At 39.0% G+C, this 24901-nt stretch overlaps 2 protein-coding genes across 6 annotated transcripts in view; both read left to right on the top strand.

The window, feature by feature from the left end:
• LOC114140903 (uncharacterized) overlaps window positions 1-24901 on the top strand; it is a 1158965-nt gene that overhangs the window by 441935 nt on the left and 692129 nt on the right.
• The window catches only part of LOC114140911 (neural cell adhesion molecule 2), a 287272-nt gene continuing 263113 nt past the window's right edge, over window positions 743-24901 (top strand). For all 5 annotated transcript variants that reach the window (XM_028011230.1, XM_028011229.1, XM_028011226.1 and 2 more), the window contains exon 1: window positions 743-1004. In XM_028011230.1, coding sequence (XP_027867031.1) covers window positions 758-1004 — 247 coding nt within the window. In that variant the 5' untranslated portion in view covers window positions 743-757. The remainder of the gene's footprint in view (window positions 1005-24901) is intronic.

Here is a 24901-nt window from a genome sequence, read left to right as displayed (position 1 = left end):
ACTGTAGGTAATGATGTCAAGTAGCCTTGGTATTATTTTGAAATGATCCATCTCTACTAGTGTGAAGAAACATGATTTTTAGAAATTATGCTAATGGTAGTGCGCTATGACTGGGCTGATGATCTTTAGCACCATAGCATTGTAGCATTAGCAGCTGGGAAAAGGAAGAGATAATTTAGTATGTTTACAGGAACAATATGGACATATTTGATGCAAATTACTAAGAGGAAATCAGACATTTTAGCAGGCAATAAATGCTTGAACCTCTCAGTGAGAGAGTTTGAATACAGTCACCAGATTCACAGTATTGCACATCACTAGTGTTCATAAAAATAATTTAAACATTTATCCCCATCTTTTATTTATGATTTAAGCAGAAATTGGTGCAAATTCCTCCCACTTTTGATTTCTCCTGCATGTATTTAGTGCAGTTTGGTTTGTAAATCCAGTGCAGCTAAACTACAGAAATAAAAATCAGTTTACTTTGTAAAACTGGATTAAAAATGCCTTATTTTGCAGATTTGCTTTAATAAAGTTGGTTTTGGTAGGTAACTAGAGTAGGATAACGCATTAGATTTAGAAAAATACTTGCGCCATTGCTGATATGGAGTTTTTTTTGTTTTTTTTTTAGATCTTAGAAATAATTTTAAGATCGTTCTTGGACGTCCTAAACAGCCTGGACCGAAGCATGCACACATTTACAGGCAGTTTCCTCTTCTGGTCAGTTTACCACCAGCAGTGATGTTGGTGAGGATCGATGCTGGAGGGGAGCGAGGCGCGAGCGCGGATCGGGAGCGCGCGCATAGGAAGGACCGGGAGGAAGCAGCAGCAGCAGCAGCAGCTCAGTCGCCAGCGGAGACCAGGACGGTGGATGAACGGAGCAAAGCGAGCATCGTTTTCCCACAGCGGCTTCCCTCCGAGCAGCGCCCTACAGCCCGAAACCTGCCCGAAAATGATGCTGAAAGCGGCCCTCCTCTTCGGGGTGCTCGTCGGCATCAGTCAAGGTGAGCCGGATGCGAGAAAGCCTTTTGGAGCTTGGTGACTTTGTGGATAAGTTCTGTGCCATTTTGGTCCGCTGCGACAGGCGGGGAGAAGTGGGACTGGATTGTTTAAGTGGCCGTTGTTTGGTAGTTGAAGCACGTCTTGCGGGGGGCCAGAATGCTTTCGCCCTGAAAAGGGGGATTATGATGGGGTCCTTTATAGGAATGGAGAAACCAAGGCTTCTTAGACACAACCTAAGCGCCCGCGCTACATTTTTGCCTCCTTTACATTTTTGCTTGATTTCCTCCAACTTCAGCTGCATTTATTTGGACCACCGCCTTCCTGTTTTTCGTTTTTTGTGTGTGTGTGCTCTCACTCGGCGTTGCTGCATACTGTAGATTGAAGATAGCGCTGAAACATCTCCAGCGACAGATTAGTGATGCGCCTTCACGCGCCTCAAAGTTGAGGGGATTTAAAAATCATTTTTTAACGCTGTTAATTGGTATCCACGCGCACCTGTTCGTGGCTCCTCGTTACCTGCGCAGCTGCATCCTTTTGACTTGTCGTGTCTCTAATTATGTTCTGGTCAGTGAAGCCTGAGGGGGGGGGAATGGTTAACTCCTCATTTCATAAACCGCAAAAGCGCAATTCAGTAAAGCACAAAACATTCCTTTATATGTATATATTGACAAAAATACTTAAAATTTAGTTGGAGGTTTTTGCAGAGGGGTTGCTCTGGTTTCCAGAGCGCGACGCCAGGTGGGGGTAGAGCGCTGCAACGTGCTGCCAAGGCTGAAGTCGTTAAAGCTTGTTGCATGCTCATAATGCTTTGAGGCTCAAACTGGGGGCCATAAAGGAGAAAGAGATATGCACAACTTTTATTGCCTCTTCCTTTGATGACATGCATTAGTTTAACATGTTGAAGGCTTATCTTCAAGCGTGTTGTTATGGTTAAGCACAAACCGTAATGTGTGTTACTTGGCTTTTTTGTGCAAACCAACAAAAATAAGCAAATAATTGTGAGGAGTGGCACATCTCTGCCAACATGAGCAATTCTAGTTTATAGAGGTCAATTGGATTGCATCTATTTTCAAGTCTTGCTTTAGAGCAAGCGTCAAACCCGAGGCTCAGGGGCCAAATCTGGCCCACTGTAGCTTTTTATGTGGCTCTCTAAACTCCAAATTACATCAATAAGTCCCTCCAGTTTTTCACAAATATGCAAAATCTATAGATCCCCACATTTTTTTCTTTAAGAAACACTTATTGAATGCTAATTACTGATATTTTAACAGTTTAATGGTTCTATCGGTACATTCTGACACAACCGGCCCTTTAAGAACATTCAGATTTTTTATATGGTCTGAAATGAAAATGAGTTTGACACCTCTGATTTGGAGTCTTAAGATTGATGTCCGGGCTTTGACTGGGCCATTCTAACAGCTGACTGTGATGCTGGATATTTAACCTCCACTGCAGTTTTTGGAAATTTTTTTTGTAGATTTTTCAGCTTATTGTTTATGATTTATCAGGTTAATGTTTAGATTTTTTGTTGTCATGATGTTTTTTTAAAAAGCAAAACTGTCCATATTGTTAAGTTTTATTCATAAGACATCCATCCATAATTCAGGTCTACATATGTTCCTTTAAACTCAAACTTTGTTGGGCCGGCTGAGGAAAAAGATCCTCTCAGCATGATTGTTATTACATGATTGTTTAATCTCATATATATTTATAGACGTAGTTTTTTTCTATTGTGCAAAAATTGGAGTTGTGTGCCGACATCTTCACTGTGTTTTGAGGCAGTTGATGCTATCGCTAACTAGCGGCTAGTATATTCTTACTAGTTGGACTTCAGGGTATGGCTGAGAAACCTATCAGTGGATATTGATAAGTATTGATTTTTTTGTGTGAACTGGTAGTGTAAACCCTCCTGTTTTATCCAGTTCTCACTCCAGTGTTGTTTTTTTTTATTTTTAAGCAGTTAAGAGTCACAGTGATGAAACTTTAAACTGCTGCTGCGCAAGTTACTCAACAGGTTGTTGCTTGGCAACCAAAGAGTAAGTGAGTTGCTAGGTAACCAAAGAGTGAGTGAGTTGGTTGATGCCACCAAACGTGTTTAGCTAGCTGTGAGCGGTTGAGTGGTTATAGTCTTTCCTCTGCCTACATTTCCCAGAATGCCATGTGGTTCTTATTGGATTGGAGTCCAATAAATATTATATATATTGAATATTTTATCAGATGTATTTTGTATTGATATTGATTACGTGTTGATTACAACATATTATTGATTTATTGTCCAGCCCTTCGTGCTAGCAAGCTAGCTAGCTAGCTCTTTGTGTCACAGAGCTCGACACATGGGGAGTGACGAATGATGGCGACAGGCAAAGGTCATGGGTGAAACCCAACACCAAAGAATTTGTAGTGACGACGGCAACAAACGTTTAACATTTTCTCAACTTCTTTGTGTCACGCCATCAGCCCGTTTGTGTAAAGCTCAAAATTAGCAACTCAAGTTGCTAATTTGTTTGTTTTCACTACTGTCTCACATCTGTTGCAAACCAGTTTGAGGCGAGATGCTTTCTGTGCAAACTGGAACTATGTTAAGGCTGTAGAGAACCATATGCATCCACCTAACCTTATTTATTGTTTAATTTTATTCAAGGTGACATTGAAAAGGTCTTAAAATGTCTTAAATTTGACTTGATGAAACCTGTTCTTGCCATTCTTCCATAAAAAGCCAGTTCCTTGGTCTTCATGATGCTGTTTATTCTCTAAAAAATATAAAGTAATCTGGATTTATACTGAGATTAAATCCCATACAGATGGGCTCTGATGTCTTAATTTATCATTGAGGCTGTTTTATTGATATCTGTACATAGACTTTTTACTGTTTTACTGATGGTGTTGGGTAATTCTGTTTAAATTTTCTTTTTCTCCCACCTTTCTACAAGGAAAGGTTCCATAAGGGGATAATAATATATTTGTACTGATATGTACTAGATTTTAGGAAAAAATATTTGTACTTTTGCAACTTCCTGCATCACTTGGACTTAAAACGTAGCGGAGGAGAAGAAGAAGCATTTAGTCCCATTGCTGCTTCATTCATTATTAAATTCTGACATTGAACAAAGAGATGCCACTGTTTTAAATTTCACTTGAATATTCACGGTTTGGTTACTGATTCTTCGTTGCAGGGGTCTTACATCACCCACCAACCAATTTCCATTCTTATCGAGCTTTTTCTGATAGCAAAGTCAACTCAGTCTGACCCAGGCGACGACACACGGCTCGCTGTAATGGGAGTAATGAGGGATCTTTGCAGCAAAATGTGGAGTAGCAGATCTTTTATCACTGTGAGGTTCTGGATCTGATGTTGAACCAGGTGCTTCTGGCGCCTAAATACCGTTTCATCCCCTCTGGCTCCTGAAGGAACAACATTTGCTTGTGAACTCCCAGCTCTCCGTCTCTTTCCCCGCATCCTTGAAGGTTTATGTATTTGGCTGCTGCAGATGCTTAGCACAATGAATTATATGCTTGCTTGGGCTCACCCGGGACTCGCCGATGTGATGTTAAGTGGCGTAATTAAGATATTTTGCTGTATCTCTTGGGGATGTTGGTGGCGTCTGGGGCTAAGGGTTTAAAAGATTTATACCAACGTGCTTCAGTGTGCCTCATTACACCCGGAGCAAAGACTTCACCGTGTATCAGGTTTATATTTTATCTACATGCTCACATTAGCAAGCAGGAATACAAAAAGAAGCTCAACCTTTTGATACTCACATGTGCTTTTTTAAAGGGACAGTATGATGTAAAATAAATGTTTTTGAGCTTTACATCATCTGCAGTATTGCCTTAGTTCTTTCATGCATGTTTGAGGAATCCTTTAATCTCCATGGCAACCATTCAGCTGCAAACACCTGGATGGACTTAGCCCCGCCTTTGAAGTTCCTCAGTGCTGCAGTTTCCAAGCTTCTGTTTCACAGAGCAGTTCCTTCAGAATAGCCAGCAGCAATTAGCAAACACCTGGTGGAGCTGCGCGTCTCGTTATAGGAGCTACTCTCAGAGAAACGTTGGTAAAAACGTTTTTAAAGAATTAATAGAGGAGCCATGTTGGACTGAGTTCCTGAAGGGGGAGTTTCAGAAAGAACAGGAGTTTTTAAAGAGACAGTGACCCAATTTCAAGGTGTTAAATTACAAAATGAAATTTATTTTAAGTCAGATTTGAGTTGAATAGAAACACAGATACTTGATTGCACTATAACAGGTATCAAACAAAAGGCCTGGGGGCCAAATCTGACTCACCGTAGCTTTTTATGTGGCCCTTTAGACTCCATATTACATCAATAAGTTCCTATAGTTTTCTATAAATACGTAGAATTCACATGAAATCAACAAATCCTTACATTTGTTCTGATTTTTACAGCAGAGTTTTCTCAAAATTGGCCAAAAACATTGGATTTTCAAATTTACTTGCTGTTAAAGTAAAAGTTAAAATCTGTGATCGATACAGCAATGAATAAAAAGTCACATTTAACATCATACGTTAGCGCAAATATTTTTAAATTGGCACCACAAATTCTGTGATTTTTATCATAAAAACAATCACAAATCCTGGATGGACTGATCAGTCTGAAAGGATGATCAATATTATTTAATTTTAAGAAACACTCATTGAATGCTATTTATTGATATTTTAACAGTTTTTATAGATACAGTCAGGTACAACCGGCCCTTTAAGAACCATCAGATTTTTGATTTGGCCCAAAACGAATTTGACACCCCTGCTACATGTACCTGGAAAATACACAACACTGCCTCTTTTAAAAAGTTCTGATTCAATTCTTCTCACACCTCCTAGCATCACCAAAGCAAATCACAAGTTCCTCTTTAAGCTCCGCGGCGCCCCTCGCAGAGCGAATGCAGCGCTGCGTGATTAGATTAATGGAAAAAAAGGAGAGATGTAAAGAGCCAGCACATATATGAGAATGCGATCGGTCCCTGGAGGCAGCTGTGCATGCAGGCATCAATTTAAGCGGCGACCAGAGTCAGCAGGGCCCCGCGGTTGTACAAAGGCCAATCTCTGTGTTATAGATATGCTGTTTATTTGCCTGCAAGCTTTTGATTCCTCGTGTTTGCCCTTCAGCACTCGAGGCGCCGCGTTCTGGCCTCAGCTCTGAATAATCGAGCGGAGACTCTAAACACCTGGATGTCTGAGGAACGACAACACATCTTGGTTACTGAGAAAGAGGTTTTCTAACGTCTACATCTGCATTTTCCTGCCTGTTTGAAATGACTGTTTGATTATTAATGAATGAGCTGTTGGCATGCTACACTGAAACTCATTTGAGCTTTTCAGTCAGTTTGACTGAAAATGGAAACAAATCACAATCATTGCACCAAAACATCAGATTATTGGTTAAAAATGATCAAATAAGCAAAGCAGCATGACTAATCGGAATAAAACTGCAGAACATCCTTACTCAGGATAAAAATATAGCATATTTGTTGATATTTGTCTGTGCAAAATTGTACTATTTGTTAATGTTGTTAGCTTCTGTGGTAGCGCAAGTGAAATTAATCTGAGAAAACACTGTTTTAATAGACGGTAAATTGTAAAAATAACTTGCTAGATTTTGAAAGTTCCTGTTGTTATGGATAAATGAGCAAAAATATATTTACCCAGAGGACATTTAAAGAACTTTATACAATTAAAATACGCAAAAATATTCAGGCGGAGATTTGAAACTTGGGTTAAGGTATATTTGGTAATTGAACTTTCTCAATTATTCTTCAGATGTTTCTGCCTTTTCTGCTTTACTTAACATCATCATAGTTTAGGGCTGATCTGATTATTATTTTTTGGAATAATCAATCAATAATTGAACAGTAGAAGGTGAATAATAGGAGTTTTTTTTACAGTGTTTGAAGTTAAAACGGGCACTTGTGGAGTTCTGGGTTGAACTTTCTTACAGACTAAGAGGTTTTTTTTATCTTAAATGAAGATTTCTGTATTTTCTGGATAGTTTTGACTTAATTATTTCTCTGTGTTGCTGTTTCTGCAAGTGGACTTGTCCTTGAGTCTATATACTCCAGCTAACAACTAATTTATTGCTAGATTCAACACGATTAATCTTAATTTCTTGGTACCAGTTGAGCGTCATTGCCTTTAGGAAGTGGAGAAACAGTAGATTTTGTGATGCCTACTTGTCAATATGGACTAAAACCTCTTCAGGAATGTTTTTCACACGTTGTTGAATCAATGCAATACCATTAAAGTTACCTAAAAGCTCCTCTTCACACCAACTACTAGTAGTTTGACAAAGCAATCAGCTACTACATTCATCTGCAATGGCAGCTCTCTAATGCGTTATGGTGTTTTGGTTCCCTGTTGCTTTGAAACATCCATTGTTAAGATTTATTATGTTCAAGGTTCTCTCAAAATACATTGTCAATTAGAGATGTGCTTCATTATATTTATGTTTAGTTGACGAATGATTGATATTTTGGGGTTGAAAGCAACTTAAGTTGGGGCAAAAGTGGTGAATTAACGAGTATTTTATAAAAATGCTCGATTTATTTGTGGTGCAGTGGGAATAAACAGAAACACGTTCAATGATACCTTCTGCCAAACTTGTTTCATTTTCTCCTGAATTACCCATTTTTGTCATTGAAGTGACTAATGTGCTCCTCAGGGAGTCTCTTCCAAGTAGAAGGCAAGAAAACGCAGATAGACTGATCAGTTGGGGTCCGTGTGCCAGGAGGAGTCTTGCATCGCTCATTAAAACCTACATTGTGAATCCCAGAAAGGGAAAATTAGAGCGGCGAGAAGATTTGTACAGAGAGAGGAAGACAGGATGAGATTATGTTTAAAAATTCATTCAATTCGAGGGAATCTGATTGCATCTAGTTAAATTGCATCGGCAGAAATTGAATCAAACTCGATGTAGTCGCACTGTGCCAAAATTAATAAAATGTAATTGAATCCTGTCGAGTAGGAATCAAATTAAGCCAGAGTGACGTGATTGGAGGAGGCAGCTGCAGCATATTGCAGTTTGCTCCTTTGAGCTTGTCTGCAGTTGCACATTAGTTCGCCGCTGCCCGAGCAGGAGACCCCTTGGCTTCTGCTCTTGTCTGTCCTGCCAGTCTAAATGCCAGTCTAACTAGCAGGCTAATAGGCAGAGCTAGAATGCCAGGGTGACAACAGAACCAGTGGGCACGCTGGCTCGCTGACAGATGGATGGTGGGGGGAAGTGGTTTCCACTCTCCCACTCCTGTTGCTCACTTTCTTCAGTAGCTCAGGCATTCGCTTACTTCACAGGCTTCTTCTCCAAAGCGCTTCCTCTCAGGGGACCCAGCACTGTTGGTCTGAGGCTTACTTTTGGGTTTGGGCACTGGCAGGCATGATTAAACGACGAACAGAGGGATCAGAAAAAGTGGCAGCACAGCCTCGGAACCACTCCAGTTTGCTTTGTGTGTACGGAGTGACCCACTTCTTCTATATTAATAACCACACAGAAGCCTTCGGGTTTCGCTTCAGAGTGGGCTGACATGAGTCATATCTGGAAGTTAATTGCACAAAAATAATTTTTGTGATATAATGCTTTTATAAACAAATTAAAACGGAAGCAGACAGTCTGCTCGTGTCTTTATTTGATCTGCCTGCCAGGATTTGTTTTCAGTGCTTGGGTATACCATGTCACATAAACAGGCTTGTTATACTAGAATAAGTTCTTAAATTTGATCTTCATGCCAGTTTTACCCGTTTTAATTAGCGTGAACTACCTTTTAAATTAAATTTTGCTGCCGTTGTGGTCAACTTAGCAACTATGATTATATGTTTAGCAACTTTTCAGAACCCTGCTAGTGACTCTGAGACAACTAGCAACAAATTTTGCAAAATTTTCTGCTGGTTTTTGAGACTTTTGCCGACTGACAGGAAATCATGTACTGTTCTTACTGAAGTTATACCACAAGCCCTTCCCATGATGCAAAGCGCTCACATGTGAGCGAGTCCTCATACTTAGTCCTTCCCAGCTATACTCAGAAACCGTAATGTGTGAGCATGCTAACATTAGCCGAAAACACTGTGAACATGCTAATGTTAGCTGAAAATACTAACATGTGAGCATGCTAGCGTTAGCTGAAAACACTTGTGTTAGCATGCTAATGTTGAAAAATAAAAATTTTGAGCTTGCTGAAAATGCTAATGTGTGATGATGCTAACTACCTGAAAATGCTCTATAATGATGCTAACATTAGCTAAAAACTCTGTCAGCATGCTAACATTTGGGACAAATGCTCATTAGCACATTATGATTCATGGTAAGTGAGCATTTTTAGCTAATATTAGTGCGCCATGTTTGGTCAGGTTACCTGTAGTTCTGGTTTGTTTTGACAGGCTAACCTTATCCCTCCTAATTTTAACAGTAGCACAGATCTTATGGTAACACTGATTATTATGCTCTGTTGACTCAGACACCAGGTCATTTTGGTTTATTTTGTTGCTATGCTAATTGTACCAGGGGACCAATTTTTGATGCGCTACTGAGACGGTGAAAAGAAAAAGCTGCACTGAAGAAATTGTCAGATTGCAGTGTGCCAAACAGTCAATACTTGAAAGTTTGTTTTGGTAATTTCAGTTGTGAAAGCTGATATTGAACCAAGTGTTAAGGGAAAAAGGTGAGAAGTTGTGTTAAATTAACTGTGATGTTTGTGTGGGAGCAGTAAACCTGCTGGCATCCTATTGATTTCTGTAGCCAGGCTCTATGATTACCACTGACATTGCTAATGAGCACCTGGAAAAAAAAGAGCACAACAGTCTAAGAACTCCTGAGCTGTTAAAAGTAACATTATGTTGTGTTTTTGACATGAAAAATGTTTTAATTAAAGGGTTTTAGAGGTGGCAGGAGCTCTTGGTAATTACTGCTTTATCCTTATCACATAATTGTAAGAATTGTTTACTTTCTTTATGTCTGGTAATCTGGTTTCATGTGCAAGCAGTAGTACTTGGCGGAGTGTTCTAGCAGGAAAAACCTTAAAAAATGTGATCTGGAAGTCAGAGATGCCACAATGTGTGCCAGGAACTGGGAAAAACAAATTACCTGACAGGCTAACAAGCTCATAGCCTGGCTAGTCAAGCAGAGTTAAACTGATCAATAAAGTATTATTGCATTTTCAAGTGAGAAGGTCAAAAGCATTTTTATGTAATGTTGGTGTTAAATTGATTTATGGTTTATTGATGAAATGGTTATGTTAAGGACATTTTTCTTGAATTTGACAGATGAAACTGCTCATGTATTTCTTTTCATGCATTGCTGCTCTTGTATCAAAGCCTCACGCAAGTAAACTTAGAAAGCTGGATTGAAAAAGCTGATAAAATGAGGCTCTTTCCCACGAAAAAGACCTTTGTTTGGTGTTTTTTCATGTAAAAAAATGCTAATTACTCTCAAATAACACAACTTTTTGCTAGAAGGTGATAGATAAAGTTTGGACTATGAGGCTTTTGTGATGGATTCAGACGAATTGTAGAAAAGCGTGGCTGGATGATGGATTAATACACAGCTGAATGTAATAACAGTGAAACACAGAAGCATAATGAAGAGAAGCTAGTTGTTGACAGCAGAAGAACAACATTTATCAAGCAGAGCCAGCTGGATTTAAGCCTTTCGCCGCTTCTTGATGCCATTTATCACAAACGTGGACAAAAACTAAAAGAGTGATTCACAGATTAGGAGGAAGTGAGTGAGATTTCTACTAATACCTAAAGGAAATGCGAAAAAAGCAATTTGTTAATGTTTGTTTTTGGAAATGAAGACATTTTTGCGTTTGATTCAGGAAGCAACAATTACTGTTTGAATTTTGCTCATTCTTCCGCTAATCAGTATTTAAAGTTTGACAATAGTTTTTCAGCTCTTCATCAGTTTTGCAGTGAAGCACATGCTAACGTTATTTCTGTTAGCGGCTAATTGTTAGCCAGGGTATGCTAACAGCATGTACGAATTTTGTCTCTGCTGTCGTTTCTTTTCTTTGCTTAAGACCTAAAATGTTGCCACGCAATAGCTGTTTATATTAATTTTGTTAGATGAATTTGAGCTAATTCACAGCAGCAGCCCAAAAACTAGTTTATAATTCAAATCAGAATAAACCCTGGAAGGAAAATATCTCTGAATTTTAACCTTTGACCTGGAAACATTTCTATCAATCCATCAAAAGGTTATGACTTTTATTTATTTTTTATCATATTATCTTCAAGTTTTTTGTCTATTATATGTTTGTTTTTTAGTGTTTGATGGAAAATTTTGTATTTTTGTGTTAAATTAAGGCTAAAAAGGGTTTCTTGAATGTGAGTAGCAAGGATTTTGGGGGGATAAAAGTACAGTTGGAGATATATTTAATTAAAACCTTATTCAGTTAAGATCTCAGGAAGCTTTGTAGGCTTTAATAAAGAGAATCCAGTGTCTTCATGTGGAAAAAAGGGTTTTTCAAACATCTGCAGACTGAAACTAAGGAGCTCTGTTATCGTGTGCCATCAGACGAACAGAAATGAGTTGAGAGAAAAGGGAATTCACCATATTTCTACTGCACTCAGACTGGAGATATTGTGATAACCTGGTTGGGTTGAAAACCTTCTTTACAGAAATCAATTTATTACATCAGATCTTGGAGTAAAGTTGCTTTCCTTGCTCTCATTATCCTGGTTTTCCTCTGGGGTTAAACTATCTGTAGCTCCACTCTGTTGGTTTCTGTCCACCATAAGTCCTTATGTCCATTTATTTGCCCGTTTCAGCTCTCTATCTCTCGTTCCAGCTGGTTAATTAAGCCAAATTGTGATTGATAGACTCTCAGCTGAATAGCTTGCTGTCGTTGCTGACCCGATCAAGGAGATCCTGCCAATCATTTCGTCACTGTGCCTTTGTGGTGGCTGGTTGCAAAGACCCAAGAGGGCGCTCTGTGTCGCTCACTCTGCTGCTTCCCAGCACTAATATCCCATCAGCTTGTGTCCTTGTAGGATTGGTTTTGTTAAGAACTGATGCAGAAACCGCCTTGAAGAAATTGCGCCTCTCAGATTTCCTTCCCGGTGGCCTGGTATCTTTATTTATAGGAGGCAGCGCCTGATGAGGGAGAGATGAGACGGAGTGAGTGATAAATGATGGTGAGACGGAGGAGGGGAGGAAGAAGGACACTTGAGATGTGGTCGAGACGCTGCAGAAGAGCGAGGCCAAACAGTCTTTGCTCTCCTGATTGCCTCTTCACGCCAGACAATCTTCAAACAGAACCTCCTAATGCCGTACAGGTTGGCATATGTTTGTTACCATCCGCTTCAGTTTGATTCGTCTTTCTTCCAATCTCCTTTCTCTTTTATTTCTCCCTCCCTTCATGAGCCGGCTCCCCTCAAGTCTCATGAAAAATGTCTGTGGGGGAAAGAAATCCCTTCTTTTCCTATGCAGGTAGCTTTCCAAGCAGCGTATCTGCTTAAAGTTATTTCATGGGAACACTAATGATGTGTTTGTCTTCTTCTGGCCCAATGTATTTATTAGCAGCTATGGATTTTATGTTACCTTAGCAAGGTTTCCCCCCAGAAAACTTGCTAAGTTGGGCACTAGAGCAGTCATTCATCCAGCGGCTCGTCGTGTTTTTGAGTAAAAAATGTTTAAAGTTGACAGGAAATTTCAAAATATCACTTGATAATTATGTGTTATTGAAAGATTGGAAGATTAATACCTGAAGACCAACTATAAAGTCTTACAAAATGCAAACATTTTAAAAGGACTTAGCCTGGTGGGGGGACAAGTAAAGCCTGGTGGCCCGCCAGGCTTGTAATACACTGAGGGAAACCCTGATTTGGCTCTTTGGGTGTTGTTTTGGTTATTTTTAAGCTTTGAAGTATCAATCTAGCATTTTCTCCCTCAAAAGTGTAATTAAGGTCTTAAAAAATGCAGCAGACAAAATGTTATAGTGTTTCTCCATTTCTCTTTGAGTCTCTGCAGGATCTCCTTGTTCCTTCTTGTCATTGTTAGCTCTTGTAAAGATCTGTTCGCTTCCAGATGTTGCTGCTCTCTACACAGCATGCTGGAATAACAGGAGAATATTTTAGGATAGACTTTACTGTCCTGCCTATTAAGTGTCACCTGTAGAAAGCCAATGTGGCATTTGATTGAACCCTACGTTGTTTAACTGTTTCTTCTAGTTTCAAGGGAGTGATTTTTTTTTCCACTGTGCCATTTGTGAAAATTAAAGGGACCTATTATTTAAAATTCACATTTGCATGTTTTTGTACTTCCATTTGGGTCTCTACTGCTTCTAAAAACAAATATCTGGTTGTTTTTTGGTAATAAGTTGGTATTTGTTTTGGTGTCTGACAAATTAGCCATTTCAAAAACCTAACAAATCAAACGAAGCTCCGTCAGATTTGGTCTGCTGGTTTTCCGCTGCTGGAAAAGACATGTGTTTTGTTGTTGACGTACCATCCAGAAACCACTTACTGCATTCTTGTTGGTTGTGCAGGAGGCACCATTTCTGCTTTTCAAAGGTGTATAGTTGTATAATTGAGCATCTGTTTTCAGCCAGCAGTTTTATTTGGATTTAAAGTGGCAAGATGCTCTAAAAAGCTCAAAACATTCAGAACTAACTAACCAATTAACTAATCTAATTATCTAAGAAAGATTTTGTGGAAAAAAAAAACATTTTGTAGCCCATAGAATGATCCTAAACTGTTCAGAAAAGTATAACAGGTCACCTTTTGGATAATATTTGCTTCAAAGTTCAAAGAATCCACTGGAATTCAGATCATATCTTAACTTAGAGAAGATAGTAAGTCCAGCTGTTCTTTTATCTTTATCTTCACCACATCCATGTTGTTTCCTGAGAAACAGTGAAGCAGGAATAAGACTCCCAGAGAGATTTGCTAGATGTTGGCTGGTGTTGGCCGTCCTTTCATGTGCTTGTGTTCGCTCCAGGGCATGAGTCTTAAGAGAGCCTTGTGATCGTGTTCATTTGCACCTGCTTTTGTAACAGAGTCTTGTTTTGTATTGTGAAACAACAGCTAAGGCAGCCAGGAGGAGTAAATCAGTTCCGTGTTATGCAGAATCCCCAAACTCACGATGCCAGTTTTGATTCACAGAAGGGGAACCGAGGTTCTGTTGGATCCAATTTTGGCAGCCGTTCCCAGCAGGTTTCCTCTTGTTAGCTTCAAACCACTCTTGTGGTCATACTTCAACAACACTTCCAGGACTTTGCAGCAGAAATAGATTAGATTTCCCCGAGCTTGCCATGTTGTAGGAACAGGATGAATTCCAGCTAGCTAAAGCCGGTTTATTGCTCCAGAACCCAAGATTACTTTTATTTCACGCTGCTTTTTCAGCCAACCTGTAGCGTCTGCAGCAGGCAAGCGGAGGAATGATAGATCGTCTCGGCACTTGAAGCGAAAGCCACGGCCTCGGATGCGGAGAAACATTGGGGCGCAGCTTGCTCAGTCAATAAGCAGGGAGAGGCTAAGCTGGGTTCTGTAAGGGGGAATGGAGCGGCGGTGGCAGCTTTCTCCCCAAGGAGGCGGCTTGAGCCACAAATTAATAGACCGCTCCCACATGATCGGGGACTTTCATTTGGAACCGTCACGCTACATAAAGCCCCACAGAAATAAGGAGTTCACAGAGGTCCCTTCCCACTTCCCCGAGGGTCTCTACATAACCTGTGTGATTGTAGCACTCAGCCCACCGCTGTCCCACCTTTGCGCTTCCTGTAAAACACAAAGCCTTCCCAGTGCTGAGCCGTCTTCAATTACCACAACGCATTATCTGCTTTCTTCTCTTTCAGAGAGCTTTTGTTTTGCACGTGTTAATAATACAACAGTCAGCCAAGCAGCTCTAAACAACTAATTTCAGCTCTCTCTGGCGTAATAAGAATCAAGAACAACACTCAAATGTAAATGAGTGCTTAATTTGATTCTGCAGCCGTGGTTTAATGCAACCGCAGCATATCAGTGTTTTTATTTTACATATTTGACAGCAGCGTGAAATTCTTGGTGACAAACATGGCGAGCGCGTTGCCCCCGGGGGCCGCTTTACTCTTATCATTATCTTTGCAATGGCTGAGATTAGACACAGCTACCAGGCCGCTCACAACAGCGCGCCTCGGAGCGAGAATTAACACAATGACTATTCACTCAAACTCTCTGGACACAAGAAAAGCCAGCGCCGATTCATTTTTTGCTGCAAAGTCCACTTAATTAAAAACTGGCAAAGAGTATTGGCTTGTGGCACATCATAATACACTAAAATAATCTGCAAATAGATTCTCCCCGTCTTCTTTTGTTGCAGTTAAGCAATTTCCACAGTGGAGGATTTAGGAAGTATCACATTAGAGGAGATATTTATTTATGCCGGATGTGATTTAGGTTGTTTAGTTGCAACTTGTAGCCATTAGAAAATTACCCCTGCAGCTGTAAGACTAAATAATCCAGGTTAAATACATTAAATATGAATTATTTGTACATGAGGATAATAATTAGGAAGTATGACCAAGAAACGTCCACTAAGGATGATCTAAATGCAGCAAGGTGTACCGAGCAAAGTGGGAATTGAGTGTGTACATAAGCGTCTATATTTTCTGCTGATGTCCAACGTCTCAGAGAATTGGTTTCACTTTCTTAAGGCCCAGAAGAGTCTTCGACATGTTGACTTTGTGTGGCCCTGCCTCAAATTAGATTTGTATCTTAACTCAGACCTTTGTCACAGGTTGTGCACTCGGTAATTTGCAAGCGATTCAATCACATCTAGGTTTCAGAGGTTGTGATTTATCAATGCCTGTGGCACATTTAGTCGATGTTTGTTTCCCTCAAGCTTTGCTTTTCTGAGAAGTGTCCCTTTTCAAGGTTTTAGTTCAGTCTATACAGAGGAGGGAATACAGAAAATGTAGTAAATATTTGACAATCTTGCCTTTGTTTGCAGTTTAGACCTTCTAAGTTGATGTGTATTTTGCTATTCTGTTTTATATATGTCTTCATAGAATGCACTTTCTCTAACAAACTAAAAGAAAAGACTTTTCTAATATACTGGCACTTCAGATCTTTTGTTTTTTATTTATTGCATACCGTTTTACTTCTTTGTGCATAAAAAGAAGCTGGTAGAGTTTGTTAAGAAGCACCTCTGTCTTCACTCAAGTTTACCGTCTACTGAGCCAATTATCTGTGGGAGTCCAAAAGTACATCGAAAACAAAACAGTCATCAAACTCTGCTGATCGCTGCCAAAAGCAAGTTCTGGCATTCCTATAATACCTACATGTGGATTCTTTTGGTGCTTTCTCTGTTTTTATTTGGCTAAGCAATCGCTGCATAACTGCAGGGAAACTGCAAGCCAGTGTTTAAGCTCTCCATAGCCAAGGACACGGATTCATCACTTATTTGTGGGCAGCCAAACCGATTGAGAGCTGTGCAGAGATTTCCTGCATGAGGTAGTGCTCTTAAAATAAACTCATTATCTGAAATCTTAGTGTCAACCTCATGTAAATACCAAACATAGCGGTGAAACACCACACCAAGATTGTTAACGTTTGTATATACATAGCTTTAGCTTGTTTTCTTTTGCACAGCACTGTGTTGGCAATTTATTTCAGGCTTAGCAATGTATAACGAGTTACAGTGTTACTGCTTTGAAGTCGGGTCTGTGTTTTCCCAGAGATACCGTTCAGTGCTACAGTTTCCACCGCGCTGCAGACCGACCCTATTGATCTATTGTCTGACAGAGTTGCAAACAATTTTGCTTTACTCTTTCTCTTTCACTGCAGTCCCTCTGCATCTAGGAATGAATTAGCTTTGTGGCGACTGATAACTGCTTCTTTCACCACCTCACTGTTTCGAGAGATTACTTTAAAAAAAAGAACAAATCTAATTTATAATGACTTCTAACTATTATTGCGGCTGTGAAAACACTCAAAGGCTGTAAAATAGTAATGAGAGATTTGGCATTTTTGCAGAGTCACAATTCAGTGATTGATCTCTCCTTTAAATGTCCTCTGTTGGCCGATAAACTTATAAATATGGTTTATGGCATTTCTGCTGTGCCCTACTTTTAGCATAATGCTTACACAATGGTTCATTTGATTGCTTTTGTTAGCAGAGAAAACTGTAAACTGGAAGATGTGGCATAATCTCAAATCCCACTCAAACTAAAAGCTTTTTTCTATGTTACTTTTCAATCCACATCATGTCAGATTACATGTGGAGAACCGCAAGGCTCTGTTTTGGGTCTTCTTCAATTTTGACCATAAATAGTACATCCTGTCACTTTTATGCAGATGACGTTCAGCTTTTCTTCTCCTTCAACTACACTGACTTAAGTATTTGTTATTAAATTACCAAAAATGAATTTACCAACTCATCGTTACTGAGAAAACCTGGTTCCTCTGGTTCCATTTATTATTTACGCAACACATATAGACTAAAAATGTTATAAAAAGCTGAAGATTAGATGGTATTTAATGGTTTTATTTCCTCTCGTCTGCCAATTCTTCCATGTGCCAAAAGTAATTTTAATAGATCAGACTCATAACTAGAACAAACAGTAATGTTTTCCACTGGTTACCTGTCAGCTTCATACTTTATTTTTAAAATATTGACTTTCAGATTCAAGTCCATTGACCCTGAGGTCTTAAAACCAAAAGTCTACTCATAGACTGCAGGTCCAGATGTAAAACTGGAGGGAATCATTAATTTCCAGACTGTGGCGTCTTTTTTTATTTGACATTATCATCACAATAAAATGACTCAATAAAAAAGCAGATAAAAGATTGTTGTTCTTTTTCAAATTAGCTTTTATCTTTTTTTTTAAATAAGCTGTAACTCTAACCAGGTTTCAATCAGAAACCTGCTGATTGTTGGTTAAGGTGCAACTAAACGTCCTGCAGGAAATTTACCCAAAATATTGAGTAGCTACACTTGAACCAGATTCTTGGTTTTTGTTCTCACAATCATTTCACCATTAAAAACAAATAACTTTGGTGTATGTAAACATCTGGCCACAACCTCAGGTCTTGCCTTCCAGGTCTTCCATGCAACTCAAATGCAAAGGGTTACCAAAGTGGAAAGATGAATTAAATCAAGGAGGGGTTGCAGCTGTGCACATTTGTTTATGTGCATATTTATTTCAGGAATCTGCTTACGCTTTGATTTTTGATGTTTTGGGTTTTGCTTCTTTCTAGCCAAAGGCTCAAAGCGTTGAGTAAAGATCTCGCCTGCATCAGCAGAATTTATGCAAAACAAGACAGGCAAAGACCTGAGTTTGTCTCTTACTCATTTAGGGTTCCTGTAATCCCACAGCCTCGCATTAAATTCGACTCCTGACTTGAGTTCTTCAGGTAATTGCAAAACTTTTAATTTAATCTTCATACGTGTGACGAACTTCCTTGTGATAAGAAAATCAGATAAGCGGAAGAGGGAAAAAGTTCAGGCTTTGAATCAAAATCTGGACCTCCTGAGCCTGCCAGCGATTACAGTCCTATCATAATCTCTTGGCAGGATCCCTGCTTGCGTAAATGATCACAAGAAAACCCGATAGTCCATTAACGGCTCAGAGGGAGGGAGCTACAGCATGGCTGCGCTCAACATGTTCAGCCATCTGCAGCGTGTTCCTCTCCACACTGAGCTTCAGAACTCCTGCAGCTTTCTGGAGAAACTGTGGAAATCTGCAAAGAATTTAAAAACAGCAGAAATGTGGTCAGCAGTTAAGTATGTTCTGACTTCAGCATCTCAGTGCATGTCTGACTGACCTCTGTAGAACAATAGTTTTAATAACTGGTGTGAAAAGGCAGAAGGGAGCCAAGAATCGGCGTGTTCCTTCATGAAACAGCTTGACATCTGAGCAGCGGGAGATTCAGCTGCTCCCAGCTCTGCTGGAAGTCGCTTTAGATTTCACTCGCGCCACATTTCTGACACCCATCCTATAATGATATTTCACTCGCTGCTGTCTGAAGAAACAGCCCCCACGCTTTCATATCAAGCGTTTACTCCCGACGCTCAAATCAAGCCGTCTCTAGTCAGTGAAGCTGACAGGAAGGTCTATCAGGTTGACTGTGTGTGAAGGACAAACCAGTAAATACCAGCTATTTTCTGCCGTTTACTAACATCAGAAACACAAACGAGCTTGGATTTGTTCGTTTCAACCAGGTGAGGATCATGTGATGTGTTCCTGAGGCAGTTTGCATGACAAAGTGGCTGTTTGCCGTGCAGGGCGACTGACGCTATCGGTGCTGATCTTCTTGCTGGGTTATTATGCAAAGAGATGCCAGAAGCAACTGATGAACTGCGCCGCAGCATATGAGCCTCAGTGGGGGCCAGTTGGACGGCTCTGGGTGTGTGACTATGTGCATATGGACATACTGGGTGGGCTGTTGCGCAGATTAAGATGATTAGTCAGCTGACCCGCAGGTCAGTGTGAGACTTTTGAATACAAACAGACACAGAGCTTTGCCTTGACTTTCTTCTTTCAACAATGCCTTTCTTCTTTGAGGTACCATGATAGAATTGCAGTTGTTAAATCATTCAAATAGATTTAAAGCACATTTTGTACGATCATTGCTTCTAAAAACAGCCTCAGTGCTTAAAAAAAACACCCAGTTGTTCTGTTTTTGGCAATAAGTTCATGTTTGTTTTGAGAAAGTTACGAAAACCTTCCCTCACCTAGTAACCCCAGCTAGGCCCAGCCTGTTACCTAGCAACCCCAGCAGAGTTCCGCCCGTTACCTAGCAACCCAAGCAGAATTCCAGCACGTTTAGTCAACCGGTTTTTCCAAATTATGCACATTCTGAAACATTTAAGGCAATTGATACAAAAAGTCCAGAACTGGAACCTTTGTATTCGCTTGTTTCTGGTACGTCTGTAAATCTGGCGTACGAGTGACATCTGCAAACAGCGATGATTGACTGATGGTTCAATAACCACTGAACCATCAGTCATTTGTTGTTGAGTTTATATATCTGTTCATTCAATAATTTAGCGGCAGAAATGTTTTTTTTAAATTGTTATATACATTTTGTATGGTTTTCAATTAAAATGCGATTAATTACATACCCTTCATTTAAGCTGATTACAAAATTTAATTGAGTCCCTCCACTAACTATTACATATATTATTTATTCATCAAATCCTTTGTACGGCACAGTAGGCCTGAAGACCAGATCCCATCCAGTAAATTGAAGCACATGAAAGCTTTATATTTACAAGCATCCGCTCGCTGCCTGCCACCTACATGTTGGTATGGTTCACGCAAACCCATGTTCATTTCCCTGGTTAGTCATGTAAGGAAGATATAAACAGTAAATCACACGCCTGGCTTGCAAAATCAATAGTGAGCATCTAAATGTCAAGGAGAGGGATGCATTAATGAGTTCTCACCTCATTGCAGAAATCACTTTATTCATTTCCTTTGTTCAAACTCAGAGTAGAGGTCATTATGGTCCTCTTTGCATTTTTATTGCCTCATCACACAAATTAAAATGAAAAATAAACTGGAGATATCTTTGCAGACTAAGTGAAATCTATGACTGTTATAATATAGTGTCCATGACTAATTATTGCTGACTTCATGTGATGGTGAGACAGGATGTGTCCTTCAACCCTCAAAATATTTGCAGAGGATGTTGGTGCGTGCTAAAAGTGTTGGTCTATTTGAGCCTCCGTATGTGTGTGAATGTAAATAGGGGTGTGCATGTACACAGACCCATGTGAACAAGTGATTTATGGTCTGTTTTTAATCAGGCGGTAGAAAATGTTATTAGGCAGCCTTCTCGCACTCTCTCCGCCTGCAAATGAGCCGGCGCCCGCTGCTCCCAGGGAGAGCCGCCTGTAATTAGTTCTGGGAACTCACCTGTTACTGAGCAAGATTGAAGGAGGGACATGAAGGGAGGAAGGAGTGAAAGGGTAACAAGCAGACAGATAAACAAACACAGAAGAAAAAAGAGGTCAGTCTGAGGAAAAAGGTCCAGGAAAATGATCAGTACCACACAGCTTTTAGCTTTCTAACCTTCTAATAAGCTAATCTGCCTCGACTTGTTTCATTACTGCTGAAATTTACTTCATTACGTTTATGTATTGTCCTCTGATATTTCATTTTGTTGTAATTTTTGTACAAATTTGCCTTCACATATTCATACACTGATGTTTAAATTTACTATTTAAAGAGAAACTTGCAGATTAGTTGTTATTCATGCTCTAAAATTAATTAGAAATGAAGTAAAAGTAGTGTTTGGTGCTTTTGAAGTTGCTTTTTATTTTTTTTAAAACAGCCAAATATATATATATATATATATATATATATATATATATTTTTTTTTTTTTTTGTGGAGCATAAATAACTTTAAAAAATCTGTTTTAAAGCAATACAAAATCCAGTTATTTCTTTTAAAATAAATATTCTAAAGTAATTAGGCTAGCTAAGAGATTTTTTTAGCCTAGTTAGCTTTGCTGTTCACTGTCAACCAAGGCTAGCATTCCACTTAAAACGTAGCATAGCCTTTTTAGCCTATGCTAATAGTGATACTTTTCACTCCCATCTTAACACTGATTATTTACCCTAATAAGTTGGGACTAACTTGAGTTATCTACCTTATTTCGCACATCCACAGCTAACTTAGCTTAGCTTGACATAACTTATTTAACTGATCATGCTAGGTCTAGCCTAGCCTAGATTGTGGTGACTAAATTAGCTATTCATCGCTAAATTAGCAAATGCTAACCAGGCTAATTTACCCTGTTTTTAAGTGAATAACAGCAGCTGGTTCTTTATTGCTAGACCATAGAAATAGAGATAAAGATACAGAATCAATTGGATTTCATGTAATGTATATAATCTTCTATGCATGGACTTCCATGTGTATACAAAGCAAATAGTATTAGAGAAAGAGTGGAATATAGATTGTGCCTGATATTCCTATTTCAGGAGAAAAATAGGTCATATTCTCTTACAAAAACCCAACAAGAATCAGAAGTAAGGATGTTATTTTTCATAGATCTAGTTTTTTCAGGTCTCATTCAGCTGTGAAAATCAGGATTTTTTTGTTTTTTGAGGTAACCCTGAACTCTAGTCAAATCATGGTGAGACCTGGCTGCTTTCGTTCACATCACTGAACTTCGATGAGGTGACTGCGGCCGACTACAGACTCTCAGTGAACGCTGCCCTGACAGCCAATCAGCCTGTCACTCCTGACCTCACACACATTCACTCTCACACACCCAGTGCATGTATATACAGTTTAAATCTACCCATATAGACTCCAGGAAAACACACCCACTCACGCACACTGCACACAGTTCCCCAACGCTCCTGACAGTCCAATGAAAACATTATGAAATATTCAGTAAGCCTCGCTGTGGTTTATATTCTACCTGTCTCAGCTTTTCTCCTTTCTTTGTGTGTTTGTTTGCATGAAACAGGAAGAGGAGCTGTCTGTTTGCATGTTGGCATCAGGAGACTTTTTCTTTTTTTTCCTCATGGATGCAGTGTGTATGAGCGTGCAGGTTCCTGTGTGAGTTGGTTTGTTCGTCTGTATCTCAATTCCTGCTGTCATGCTTGTGCGTAATTGGGTCTGAGCCAGTCGAACCTTTCGTCTGAGTCTTGCCTTGTGCTTACATCAACTGTGTTGGGCTTATAAATAACATCGTAAAGTAAGCAAACTTGACTCGAGAGTTACTGCATCACTATTTTTACACAAAACATTAAAATTGTGTAATAGGGGAATTCTCATAATTACCTATTTTTAGTGTAAACTTCCACGTATTATTTAGTTCAGTTCTTTTAGCTGGAAAGTAACATCTTTCATACCCTTGACTGCCTTTGTAGAAAGTCTTTTCACAGTTATATCCACATGATTACGCCTCTGCAGTTTTGTTTCCTCCCACTTGACTTTATAACTTTCCGTCTCTATCTGGCTCAGACGACTGCCACTGGGGGGGCCGTCTGTTGATTAACAGACCATATCGCGGCTGCAGCATCTCTGCACAGAACAGGGAGTCTATCAGTATTTATTAATTGAATGTGGAAATTTGGGCTGATAAATAAGAAGCGGTATAATTCCTAAGCTCCTTATTTACTTGATTCTTTTGCACAACCGTTGATAATGCTTTGAAATCCAAAATTACAGAGTTGAAATCTGTTACTATTTAAGATCCCCTCTACAAACACCTATAACTACTTTAATAGTTCAAACCTTTAAATTGATCTTTTATATGGATTCATGCAAACAGTGGAAACTGTTTTAGCGCTCATTCATGGATTTATCTCAGCCAAAGCTGCATTTTCTTCCAAATATTTCAATATTTCAGATATATTCCACAGACAAATGTATAAATATTGAAACGCTAATAGGCAGTTATGATAACATATGTTCCTGGATGTTGAATTGTCCCACAAATTATTATGATAAACAATAATTTTGCTGCTTTAAGACTTTTTTCGTGCATAATAATGCAAATCCACCTTCTGAAATATCACTTTACGCTGGAACCGAAGGATATTTTAAATATCTAAATAAATAAAACATCCAAAAACAATAGATAAAATTAATTATGAACAAAATTTCCCTTCAAAATGTATTAATGATCAAGCTTACTTTAGCTTATTATGAGATTAATTGCTGTGTACAGATAAATAAGAAAACAAATGAGGATTAATACTCTCTGGCTATAAATCAGTATAATTACTAAATAGTTTGTTATTAAACTTTGTTTTTTATCAGATGTGTTTTATTGAGTGTTGACTTCACAAACAGACACATTTTCCCTTTAGGTGATATTTAATTAACATATAAAAGAGTAGAAATGTTCTTTTATTAACATGGGAACATTATTTATGTTGCAGGCGATACAGTTGATGTGCCATAAAGTTACTTTAAAAAGAAGAAATAGATAAATTTGATCACATTTTTCATTGTTACCACAATACTTCTGCAAAATAATATAAGGTTCAAAGTGCACGGTTTAGGAAATGATCTTTAATAAGAATCTGAAAGGTGCGGCATGAATTTGCATTGAGCTCCTTTTTGCTACTATCTTTTGAATGCGTTTCAACCAGCTTTGCTTTTCCAGGAAGTAGCAATCTGCAGAACATCTGTGTGCAGTTTGTCATTTGCATTTAATTCTGTGCTTTGAATTAAAGCCCAGAATTTGACAGAATATTCATTCTATCAAATGAATATTATTTGACATAAGCAGCAATGGTTGTATGGATGTTTTTGGACATCATCCTGCTGGAAAGTGAACTTCCACCTCAGACTTTGATATTTTTATTTAAGGATTTCACCGTATTGAACTTTATCTGTTTTCATTAAAAAGAAAATCCATCCCCACAGCATGATACTGCCATTACCAAATGTCAGACAAAACTTCAACGTTGGTTTAATCTGATCAGAGAACCTTCTTTTATTGCCAGGATTGTTTTGGAAAAGAGATTTTTAGTTAAATAAAAATCCTGTTGAAGTTAAATAAAAATAAAATGGCTTGCAGCACACTGTAAAAATGACTTCTTTCTTTCTTTAACCTGCTGTGCTCCTTGGTCGTCATGATGTTGTTTGTTCTCTAAAAATAACTCTTAAGTCGTCGAAAACATGTTTACAGTCTCAGTATCAGGCATCAGCTCTGTCCTGAACGGTGATGCAATAAACCAGCAGGACTCAAACGTCGCATCGCCACCAGGTGAGAACTGATGACGGCATTCACCAGATATTTGTCTCGCTTCATTTCAGAGATTACGTGGGTTTCTATAAGCCAAGAAAACACTTGAATCCACTTCAAACAAGCAGCAGGAGGGAAAAAAGGTCATAAAGTGATTTTCTTAATTCCTTAAAAGTTGCCATTTTTGAATAGAGCGTGCATTATCATTTTTACCTTTCGGTGGAGCTTACCTGGAGCTGTAGGAGTGGGAAGAGCCAGAATGC

The sequence above is a fragment of the Xiphophorus couchianus genome, chromosome 24 (genome assembly GCF_001444195.1).
Source record: "Xiphophorus couchianus chromosome 24, X_couchianus-1.0, whole genome shotgun sequence".
NCBI lineage: Eukaryota > Metazoa > Chordata > Actinopteri > Cyprinodontiformes > Poeciliidae > Xiphophorus > Xiphophorus couchianus.
The sequence above is the reverse complement of the archived record's forward strand: the minus strand, read 5'-3'. Positions and strand labels throughout refer to the sequence as shown.